At 36.4% G+C, this 13,394-nt stretch overlaps 1 protein-coding gene across 1 annotated transcript in view; it reads right to left on the reverse strand.

Annotated features, from left to right (window-relative positions):
* The window catches only part of LOC149289279 (dystrophin-like), an 874,963-nt gene that overhangs the window by 219,241 nt on the left and 642,328 nt on the right, over positions 1–13,394 (reverse strand). The window contains 2 exon segments of the mRNA XM_089490922.1: positions 5,339–5,495; positions 8,684–8,856. Of these exon segments, the coding sequence (XP_089347048.1) occupies positions 5,339–5,495; positions 8,684–8,856 (330 nt within the window).

The raw sequence follows: 13,394 nt of genomic DNA on the forward strand, positions 1-13,394 counted from the left end.
AATCACATTGCAAGGGGGTGGAGCTATATATTTCCAACCCTTTTGACTCCATGGTCTATTCTAAAGGTGAAATTCTCACCGCAAAAATTAATTATGAGCGAATCATGAGCAGGGGCTCCGGGCTGCATAAAGGATCAATATATATATATATTATTTTTTTTTTTTATTGGGAAAAACTGCATACCATTGACAGGGGTACATCATAACACCTATCACTATATACTGAGGCACACATTGACTGGGGTACAGCATATCACTATATACTGAGTCACACATTGACTGGGGTACAGCATAACACCTATCACTATATACTGAGGCAGACATTGACGGTGTTGCAGCATAACTGCTATCATTATATACTGAGGCAAATATTGACAGTGGTCCAGCATAACTGTTATTATATACCGAGGCACTCATTGACGGTGGGACAGCATAACTGCTATCATTATATACTGAGGCAAACATTGACGATGGGGCAGCATAACACCTATCACTATATACTGAGGCACAGCACAACACCTATCACTATACATTGAGCCAGACATTGCCAATAATGTAGCATAACCCCTATCACTATATACTAAGCCAAACATTGATGTGGTGTAGGCCTACTGCTTCAGTGTCTGGCTTAGTATATAGGGATGCACCGAAATGAAAATTCTGGACCGAAAATTCAGCACTCACTTTATTAAAAATAACACACCAAAATTGGACAAAAACCCCCAACAACAATATTATATATATATATATATATATATATATATATATATACACACACATATATATATATATATATACACATATATATATATACACACACACACATACACATATATATATACATACACACATATATATCTATACACACACATATATATATATATATACACATATATATATATACACACACATATATACATATATGTATATACACACACATATATACATATATATATATACACACATATATATACATATATACATATATACACACATATATATATACACATATATACATATATACATATACATATATATACACATATATACATATATATACACATATATATACACATATATATATATATATATATATATATACATATATACATATATATATATATACACACATATATATATATAAATACACATATACACATATATACATGTACATATATATATATACATATATACATATAAATACACATATACACATATATACATGTACATATATATATACACATATATACATATATATACATATATATATATACATATATATATACACACATATATATATACATATATATATATATATACACATATATATATATACACACATATATATATGCATATATTTATACACATATATATACACATATATATATACATATATATATACACACATATATATATATATATATATATATATATATATATATATATATATACACATATATATATATAATTGCTAACAGCAATCACACTTCTATCATGCCCAGGCAGCCAGTACATGCTGGAACCTGGGCATCATATTAATGTGATTACACCCTCCTTATGCCATGCTATCCCCCCCTTACACATCCATGCTATCACACACACACACACACACACTCATTCACAAACATTCAGCATAAACTACAGCATAACACCCATCACTCTCACACACTTACTAATCCACTCTCACTTAATGTTTTCCTACCTTTCCTCTGTTAGCTACTTTTCCTCCTCCTCTTCGTTCTTCTTCTTGACTCTTCTTCTTCTTCTGTGTCCTGTCCTTCCGGTGCAGTAAAGAAGGTGGGCGTGGCTTCAGTGCTGTGTGCCGGGATCTGACATCAAATCCCGACGCACAGCATCAGTTGCCGCGCACATAGCAAGGGAGCCGGATCGGAGGTCTGTATTAACAGACCTCCCGCTCCCTTGATTGATTTTAAGCCGGTTGGGGTGAGATTTTTGATCTCCCCAACCGAGCTTGCTCCTCCAGCGGCGGACATTAATGTCCGTATCTGGAGCCCTTACAAAAAAAATACTGCGGTTTTTCTGAAGTAATACTGCAGTTTTTTGGACATGAAAAAACTGCAATACTGCACTTTTACTGCAGTATTACTGCATTTGCACTTCACTGTACTGCAGTTGTACTGCAGTTAATTTTGTACGGAAGTACAAATGCAATAAAGCTACAGTACTTTGAAGTACAACTGTAGGTTTGCAGTATAAAAAAAAGTGCAGTAAATGTGCAGTAATACTGCAGTAAAAGTGCAGTAAATGTGCAGTAGTACTGCAATAAAAGTGCAGTATTGCAGTTTTTTCATGTCCAAAAAACTGCAGTATTACTTCAGAAAAAACTGCAGTAATTTTTCGTAAGGGAGGAGTGCCAGCGTCATCCTGGACGGACTGCCCGCCCCCCCCAGCTCCCCGTTAGGTACTGTGTGCACAATGTTAGAGCGTGTGCGCTCCCTCGAAAAGTTATGTGCGCGCGCACAGCTTAGAGGGAACACTGCTGGTTATACCGTTTATGATGGACTTACTAAACGGGTGGTTTGCTAAAAATCATGTATAACTTGCATACCCGCACCTGCAGGAGTGTCAAATTGATACATGTTAAAAACAGAAAGCAACTAGCAGATGTGTTAACCTGTGAGTTTGCGATGTTAGAAAACCCACTTATTCCCTCTGAATCACATCCCCTGCTCAGGGGGGTTGGAAAGGTTAAAATTGCCAAGAATTCACTATGGATTCCATCTCTCCCCTCACCCCCATATTGTTCCTTGTGGAATAGGGGAGGTTAACAAATACCATGTGATGCTTCTATGCTCTCCTCCCACACAGTGGTGAGAGAGAGGTTAAAAAGAACTCTTTGGAGATGCACAGGCTCTATCCTGTGTCTCGCCTATGCCTCCATCTCTGCCCTGTAGGATGCAGCAGTAATTTAATTATAATATACAAATAATTGTAAGTAAGTCCCCCAGATGGTGGGTAGTGAGGTCCATCCAAGCACTCTGGGCACAGAGAGGATGGACAGTGGAAAGCATTCAAACTGTGTAACCTGTACCCAATGATAGCAGAGAGTAAATTGGCTATTGGTTGGCCACTGGCTGAGCAGGAGAGTATATATATTCCAGTGCATCAGCAGCCCCGAGTGGTTGGAGGATTGATTGCCGCCATTGCTTTGTGAAAAGGGTAGTGTTTAAGAAAAAGTTTGCCTAGCAGGAGCTCCACAAGTATGACATAATGGAGTAAAAAGCATGTGGATTTGGATCTGTGATTTGGTGTAAACAGTTGATTTTTTCATGGAAAATGTGCAGCAAAATGACTTGTAAATTCTTGGGATTTTATGTCAGAAAATTTTCCACAATCCACTCTGCTTAATTGGTCATACATTATTGCATATTAAAGTAAAGTATATCTAAATCAGAGTTTAATATTATTTTATATACCCCCTATTTTCTAATTTGCTATTATTACCAGACATGAATTATACTGTAAAATACACCAGAACAGACCTTTTGGCTGAAACTAAAAAATCACCTAAGGAAAACTTTGAAGACTATAAGAATATCCGACCGTTGAGCGTATTGTGGCTATGGCTTCTGGTTTCCGTTGTCATGATAGTTCTGCTTTTTTCAAGCAAACAGGCTAAAATTGTAGAGTGTGCATGGGGTGATCCCATTTTGTGACCCATAAGAGGTATTTCAGAATAATTTTACAAGGGAAATGCATTTGAAATTCCTGCAATTCCCCTTCTTGGAGTTACAAGCAATTTGAAGTGAACCTATAATCAGTATAAATCCTATCCAAAATCTATTTCAGCTACAATGGTATCAAGTGAAAAACAGTGCCAATCATTTTGTTCTGGCCTTTTACTTCTAACAAAGGAAATAACCAAAGATAATAGCAGAAAGATCTACAACTACTATTCTGCAGATACTGTGATGCTTCATCTTCAAAACTAAATATCCTAGGACAGTTATTCCCCAAAACATGTGAGATTTTACAAAACAATTCTCCATTGTTTCAGAGAATTCTCTCTGATATCTTTGCTTGTCACAAAGAAGAAAGTACAGTATTAGGACTGATTTCAAGCTATTGCCACAAAATTCAACAAGGGTTTAAGTTGGTGACAAGTTAAAAAATGCTGCGTTGTTCCTTTTCATTAAAAAAAAAACAAAAAAAACTACTGTATATAAAACCAAGATCATACACTGAAAAAATTAAAGAAAATGTAGGCCAAGTCAGAGCCCGAGGGGTTCAAAATATCAACAGGGTAAGATGTTGTGAGAGCTATAGGGATGCACAGTTTAGGACTAAGACCTGCTTTATTTCATAGTAAATTATCTTCAAATGTGTGCTGCTCAATGATACTATTCCAAATGCATTGTAATGTTACAGAGAGAAGAACGTTGACAAGAACCATCATTTGTACTGTCTGTTTGAAAAAAATGTCAATGTATTTTGGAATCTTCACTATCCTAGGCTCCTATCTTATTTGGCATTTTATAGATAATAATAATTATTATTACACAGCACAAGTTTTACCTTTAAATTACTTTGTATGCAAATGCATAGAGGAATTCAGAAGAATCAGAAGATGGCTGGCACCTTCTGGCCCGGGGGGAGGGCGCAGGTAAATCCAAGCCACCTATCAGCCTCTTATGCACTGGCACACATGTTTACACACATACTTACACTAACAAACACACTCATGCTAACACAAGCTCCATCTTCCACACACTTACACATACATGATCACACACACATTCATGCTGGCCCAAATTCCATGCAACACTAAAATGTCGATATACAGTAGACTTTGATTACATTAAACTACCTTAAAGTCTGATTATGATTGATTACTTTTTCATATGCTTTATGATTTACTTGTTCAGGGTTTTTTTAATGGCAAGAAGCCTAAGCAGATCTGTTCAAGGAATAAAAAGAACAAAAAATGTCTTGCATTGGAAGGGGACACGTTTAAAATGCATATAATACTCACTTTTATTCATAGAAAAACACAGAAATATAGAATTTGACAGCAGATAAGCACCACGTGGTCGATTCATTATTCCAGCTGTAAAAACCTTAAAGATTGTTTCAATTCCCTCAACTTATTAACCTTGTTCTCGAAAGTGGCTCCACTTATCTACCACCCTGCTTTCTGCTTTACCTCTAGAAGCATTTTTAATATTTTGCCTGGCTTAATTAACAGTACATTACAAAGTCTTTCTTGCAGAAGAAACTGACTGGCATCGGCCCTTCATAATGTATAGTTAAAAAACTTTCCACACCATATGTTTATAGTGCTTTTAAAGACAAATATAGGTACACTAAACAGCCATACCCGATGTGCATCAATCTGACTTTGCACTTTGGGAAGATCTCCTCCAACGGGTGCTTGTTGCTTTAACTCCTCATTCTTTAGCTGCAGCCAGGCCAGAAGTTCCTGTAGAGAGAGGTGTATTCGCTTCCAGTGCTCTGTGCTGGCTTCCAAATGAGACCTGCAACACATTATACATCATACAATCACCAGGGGTAGAAAGATCATGGCAAAAGCTCCATTTGATACTGTTAACAGAGAAATAATGATTTATGTATGAACAGCTCCTTGATGAGAATTTATAGCTGGTGGTTAAAAGCAGACTTACAAGTCATGTGTTCTTGCTCATTGCTACTTTGTAGGAAGTGGTATCACCTAATTTATTGGGATACAACACAAAACAGCATGTATTAAAAAATGGCTGCTAGTGTTACATCAGTGATTAACATAATTAATTCAATTAATTACTGTAAGTTTATATGAAAAGTATACACAGATTCTAAAGAACTAGGGGAGTGTAAAAAGGAAACAGATAGTAATTCATTTGACAGATTTGGCATGCGGGAAGATTTTTTTCTGCCAAATTCTTCAGTGTTATAAACAGGCATCCCAATGGGCTATTTTCTGAACATTTTTAGAATTTCAAGCCAGAAACTAATCTCAGTATCATAATCGCCCCGAGTCTCCACTTCCTAGCTCAATAAAAAATCTCGTGGCATAGCAGCTGCGTAGTTTTTCTACATGATAGGATCAGCCCAACCTAAGAGAACAACGGAACCAGGACTTGACAAATTCCCTACAGAAGCCAGCCACAAAATGCAGGGTCCACGAGCTGCTTCTCTATTACTGCAGGACCACCCAGCAGTGTATAAAAAAGGTGTGATGCCTAGGGGAGGCGTGATGGATGTGGGAGTGCTGGTGCCCAGCAGGTGGAAAGGTGCCCCAGCATCGGACGGTAGCATATAATAAAGGATGCAACCTGCTGCCTTTGATGATCGCCATTGAATAACATGGGGAAAGTAGGCACTTCTCCTAGGGGAAGCAATTTTCCCATGAGCCGCCTTATCCTCAGCCAAAGGGTTTGCCAAGATATTTTTGGTTCTTTCCACGTAAGTCCCTCTGTTTATCCGTTTAAAAAATCTCCTTTGATTCCCATCCTCTGCAACATCAACACAAATACTGAACTGTAGCCTGCTAGCATAGAGGAAAGCCTGGCAACGACACAGGAATTAATCGGGTAGCCTGGTTCCCCTTACAGAAGGAAAAAGCCAATTGTTGGACGCACAAACCGGCTATGTCTGGAGCCAGTTGCTGTGTATAGATCTGGTTCGTTGGGCCAACAGGATGCAAGGATGCAATTCCTTGTCGGCCTGGTCACTTTAGGCATGGGGTTTGTTGAGTCCTGAACTAGGCCGTGCATTAGGCATACATGCCAAACCATAACATAAGCCCATCATAAATAGGTACGGAAAACATACAGCTGTACGTTGAAAACCAAAGCTACGAACAGACAGAGTATGAGGAAAAATCTAAAGAGGAGCAAAAAAAAAAATACGAAGGGAAGGACACGTGTATTAGCATTATGAAATGTAGTCCTTGAAACTTGAATTATTATATGAACAAATAGAAATTTGTATTCAGTGTCTTATTCCAGTCAGAAGTTGAAAGTATGTATACAATACTATAGGGAATTCCAGCATGATGAATATTTTTCAATACTATTTTAATCATTTCTGTAAATGTAATATAAGTATTTAAAACTTCAAATGTTAAAATTCTATTTAAATATTGATAAAACAAGAAAAAAGTGGCAAGGTCATTTCAAACGAACACAAAACAATTATTTTTTTTAAATCACTTTCATCAGTGTTATATAATTCAATATATAAATCCAGTTATCTCAAATTGGCATCTTCATTTGGACATGAAGGCATATACATCTTAATAAAATATGACATCACATGTGAAACAGTCCGTACTATTTTCCAGCACAATGACACCAGGGACATTTACTTGCATTTTAATCATTTTTGAATGCCACTGTGGGAATAATGATCAAACATTCCATCAGTTATGTTTTATTGTATCTGCTTTATGCCAGAATCTACTAAATCTGACTCAAAAAGATGTTGAGAATAAATCGGTAAGGGAAAACATAAAAAAACGCATCAAACAGACAGTAAAGGGAAACTTAAAAGGATAAACTATCATGAGTACTAACCTCTCCTAAATGTGTCACCAGCAACGCACAATCCATGCAAGAAAATATTTGATAACTACTCCGTGGCAGTCCCCAAACGGCAATTCTAATGAAGGGTCCATGGCTCATTATTATAGCGCTAAAGAGGAGGATGCCATTGGCATCTGCTACACCTGATATGAAAAAGACTCTGGGAGGGACTATGCCAAACAACTTAGGTTGTTCATATGGCTGGTAGTGGCTACTATTCAATTAGTAAAAAAAGATGCATGGGCACCAACGAAACTTCCACTTGTCTTCATGGGGAAGAGGAGGCATAAATGCTGACCCCTTCTTGGTAAGGGTACCTGCAACAGGAAGGCATTGGCCCAAAGGGGCATACAGCACCAGCAGGGTAAATTTAGGTTGGCAGCACTTCCTAATTACCTCTTTTCCTTTCTGGAGAAATAGCAAAGGATGTCCTTCTCTATTCCACCTACCCTGGTATGGCCAGTCATTATTGTGACAACATTGTTATCTAGCAAGGATTTCTAAACAGCACTCACTGTGTAAGTGTTAACAGGGGAGCTGAGGTTCTTTGGAACTTTGGGAAAGGCAGTTCATATGTGGCTTAAAGCTTCATCTAGGCTTAGGCTCTCAGAGTTTAAGGGTTTAGAAGTGCCTGGCAGGTGTCCCCTATAGAGCTTCCAGCAGGTGGCTGCCTATTTTATTATATAATGGTATTCCGTTATAGTTGAAACACAAAGGATAGAAACACTTCATTGAGAAACACACATTTTAATGGGCTTTCCACAAATAAATTATCTTTTTAACCATGTTTTAGGTACTTAATTCCATTTTTTGTCAAAAAATATAAACACAAAATAGGTTGCTTTTCATAATCACAGTTATAAATATAATAAGAAAATTTGATTAAGAAGATGCCTTTATTGGCTAACTTAAGCCAATAATAATATCTAGGTCTCCAAAGCTTGCAATCTATTATACTTCAATTAGTTATCATCAGGTGTCGTCTATATTGAAAAAAAAACCTTACTATAATGTGAATTCCATATCTTTAGATGCCTCACTGTTAAGATGTTGATATATGTAAATGTCTGTAAAAGCAATATCATATTTCTAGTTTACTGTATCTGAAATAGTATTTCTGATATTAGGATATTAGATACCTGATATTAAGGGATTTTTTCCTGAGCTCATTCCATCTGATAGTCATGCTATCAAGTCTTTTTTGCAATAGGACTCCATCTTCTGATCCCTCCAATGATTTAAGCATTTTCTGCCCATTTTCATCGAGGGAATGAAATACTTCTGTGTGTCCATCAATCTCCCCCTGTAGTTCCTGTAACCAGAAGGAAAACACACACTATAACTTAAATCAGAAATATACCACAAATGCATGACTCATGTGACAAATCATTTATACTTACTAAAAAATGAATTAGAGCAGTTTATGGCACCGTTTCTCATCTCTTTTCTATAAAAATCCATGAATGTCTGAAATGAATTACTTCTTGGCCTCATACAAAGCCCCCGTGCTGGTAAAGTGGCTTAAAGAATAATTAATTTGCAACGTGATAATTACAGAAATAATTGTATTATAAATAAATAGCTCTACTCAAATAGTGACTTAATTGACAAGGCTGGACCAACTTGAACTATGGTTTGCTAACAGGAAATCAGAAACATCTATATACTACGACTGCACAGTTCCCAAGTAGTAAATCATGTTCTTACAAGCCTTATTTTCCAGTAGAACTGCTAGAACTAAGCACTAGTAACAGAGGGGTCCCTAGGCCACGTGACTACTATTCTGGCATGGCTCTGCTACTACTGTCATTTGTGTTTATCGATACGAACAATTGTGATATTTGTCAGCATACCTCAGGCCCATCAACTATGGTACAAACTATTTTACTATATCTGCACTTGCATTAGTGTCTAATTATAAAATGATTGGAGATATGTATAGCAGAGGAGTAATTTTTATGTGATTAAAAGGAGGTAGAATTTAAAAAAATACAAATAATATAAAATATAATGCATGCAAAATCATGGCATGGGGAAAGTCTAAGACTAACATCTATGGGACAATGACCTCCTTTCCCAATGTATTCATGCTGATGCCTACACTACTATACTTAAATAACTGCACTTATTGTACACGCTTTTTATTATACTGTAAACTGTAAAGTCCATCAGTTAGCTCTTAATTGATAATTGATTTGTAAATATACAAAATTACAGCTGTTTTAGTGACTTTGTCTTCCCACTGCAAATGACCTGTTGTAGGAGTGTTCCAAAATTTGAAAAAGTTTCCTTACCTAATAATGGGGAGGGTGGGCAGTCTGCTGATCCCATCCTAATATTCTCCTACTACCTCCATTGCCCAAGCCAAAAATCTATACAACTATACATGAATGGCCCTCACTAATGGTCAGAGAAAAATAAATGGTTGTCGCTAAATGTTTGGTAGGGCTTCACTCAATAAAGATGAGGTTCAGTTTAGCATTGTGCGTTATGCCACTGACCAGTTATTCCAAAATATTGTGTAGTATGATTTGAGAATGGAGACCACAACCTTAGCTCTTAGTTGTAGACTCACGTCATCAAAAAGAAACCACTCTGCTAATATATACATTAAGCTACATATGATGTCTAGCATGTCCATTTAAGTAGTAGATAAATAAAAACCTCACACACATTATCATTGCCAGGTGCCAAGATGATCCCATCAAATAGTATTGTATGCAGGTGATTCATAACCAATACCAAATAATGTTTCCTGACAAGTCCTACTTAATAACTCTTATTTCCTATTCTACCTAGGAACACATTTAGTTGAGGCATTATTAATACAATGGTGAATGTCATGTTAGTTTGATAACAATACTGACTATAAAACCATCAGGGCTGTAGAACATATCAATATAAGGCAGCCTAAGTAGTTTTTCAGTGGAAGTGCCATGTGGGCCAAATGTGCAACCTGGAAAATCCACTTCCAGAGTGTCCACCTTATCCATATGCCACCTACTGCCCAACTATGCTTGTCTAGGTGTGGGGGGAATCACTTTACTCAGGATATTTATGGGGTATACATTTCTAGCTCATTAGGTAAAGGAACAGCTCTTATAGACTCAATAGTAGTTCTTAAATAAATGCCAAAAAATAGAGTACAAATGGAGTACTTGGCATTAACATTCTCTGTAAACCATAAGGCAGCTAGTACACGATAAGTATTTGTTTAATAAGAAAAAAATATTTTCCAATATGTATAGGTTAACCCACTATATAAAATAAACATTTGTTTAAGAACTGTAAAAAATTTAACTTCTTCAAAACAAGCAATATGAACACACTATGATATATATATTAATAGATTGTAAGCCTGTACCAGCAGGGCCCTCTTCTCCATGTGTTAGTTATTGCCCATTTTGTGTATTGTCAGTTTAAATTTTGTTAGTTTTTACTTCCCTTTTCCAAAACAATGTGTGCCAATAATTGTTACAATGCTATACAACTAGGATAGGCTTATAAGCAAGTTAAAAAATTACACATATACTCGATTCCATATATCTATTTAAACACAATATTGCCCATTCCTACTTTAACATTTTCCAGTCTCCAGTATCATCCAGAACATAATTTAAATATTCACATGTATAAACATCTATGTCTTAAAGACGTTAACATAAAACATTTAAAGCCCAGCATTGGTTTAACCCTTTGAGTACAAGAGCATCTCGTTGCCCAATACCTCAGACACCCAGAGAGATAGTGTTAAAGGATGCAGCCCACACTGGGCTATTTGGCCAAGGTTACGAAGATGCTGTTGGTTTAAAGAAAGTCTTTGTCATTCCCAGCGTTCTGACCTGTACTTTGTATTTCTTCCTGTGCAGCATTTTTAAAGCTTTGAGGACCGCAACATCAGCTGTATGGCTTGGTTAAGGCATAATCTATTTGAGGCTCTCTGTGCAGAAATGAGCTGAAATCAAAACTTCTCCTACATTATGTTCTCCAAAATATTTCTCAACACTTGCTTTGACATAAGAGACAACAGCTATGTTGTAATTGCAGTAAATTCTGGTCATGTGTAGGATGAACTTATCTATATAGGAAAAAAAGGGCAAAAACACTACTTAACCTCTTCAACTGTGATGGCCAAGTGGTGCTGGATCTACAAGCTATTGTGCTCCATGTATTGGGATCAAACTGCAATGGGTTAATACTTAGCAGACTTCAGAAACACTGCAGACCATGGCCCCCACTCTCTGATTTAAGTGTGCCAGGGGCTGCCAGAAAAACATTCTTCAACAGGCCGACTGGCATTCCACTCTGCCCACACTCTGAATGGGGTCTTTGTGCAATAACTGAACCTTTGTAGTTGCCTAATTCTGTCGGGCTTTGTTGCACTTTCCATGCCCGTTTGATTCACTGGAGAAAGTTACACATAGAACAATAAAAATAGGTCACATCTCTCAACGCAAGTTTGGAAACTGTAATTTCCATGGAGATATAGAAAAAAAAGATGTGTGACGATCTGTCATACATACTGGAAATAGCTATGTATTTTTATTAATAAAAAAATGCATTAAATGATTTTTTTTTTAAATAATAGCTATTATTTAACTATCATTTAAATTTTATTGTATGCAATCATGAGAACAATCCCACCTAAAATAGTCCCATATTTTGATCCTGGCTGATATAAAACGATGTGATATTTCTTTTTTTTTTACGATAGAATGGATGGGCTTTAACAGTTGCTATGGCAACTCGCAGCTGCCTGATGTCACTCAAGCGTTTTAACTATTTTACATTTAATGTGTGGCATTACCGCTGTAGTCTGATGAATACAGAAATGCCTTATTAATCATTGGGAGACATATGCTGATTAAAAAGGCATTAAATTGGGGTTATTACCCGATTATATACACAGAGTAAGCCTGATAAAACTTTTAAAAGATGTCCTACCACCATAGAAAACAATAGAATGGTTAAGTCAGGAAGAAAACTGGTTGCTATGGTGAATAAGACAACATTTTTAAAGCTACCTGACAGATTCATTCTTGGGTTCATGGCTTAAAACAGAACTTTACATGAGGTTAAATGCAAAAAGAACATCTAAAACAGAATTTATATAGAGTAGATAGATTCCAGGGCACGAGACGCTACAACTATCTTTGTCATCCTTTAATTGAGAAACGCTTATGTTATTATTTTATTACAGGTTTTTTTTGATAATGTGAGAAAAATCACCATTTATGTTTACCTTCCTGTAAATAGGGCCCATAATGGTCTGGTAGCCAGAAATATAAAATGATTACTGTGTTTGCCAACACTTATAAACCTACATATTGTGTGTATATGCAGCTTTTCTTAACTTTTACCTGTAGCAATCATTTCTCAGAAGGGAACCTCTCCTCGGGGAAGCCTTGTAATTGCCTAGAACAATTTATGAGAGTATCTTTAATTATACAGAAGAACCCTGCAACAGAGTTGTGTTTCACTTTCTACTCTCCTGTTTTCGATTCAACTCAGTTCAGATTTGTGATAGACAAAATGCATTTCAAAACAAATGTCTCTGTTGATAATATAGCACAAGGCAAGTAGACACTTTTATTTAGATGAGAGTCACATCTCAAGCTCATGACAATATATTATTTTATTATAATGTACCGCTGACAATGTGCCTACACATCTGCAAGCAGTGCAAGCTGTTTCAAAAATGATTTCTTGCTTTATTTTGCTAGCTGAGAATCAAAACTAAACAAAAGATGTGCTCATCTTGAAGACGGAAATTGACGTATTGCAAACTACCCATTGCACTTCAACAAAGCACAAATGGAGCTTACTTGACTAAGCTGCTGAAGACAAACA

The sequence above is a fragment of the Sceloporus occidentalis genome, unplaced genomic scaffold (genome assembly GCF_023333645.1).
Source record: "Sceloporus occidentalis isolate IW3139 unplaced genomic scaffold, rSceOcc1.0.p SCAF_47, whole genome shotgun sequence".
Lineage (NCBI taxonomy): Eukaryota > Metazoa > Chordata > Lepidosauria > Squamata > Phrynosomatidae > Sceloporus > Sceloporus occidentalis.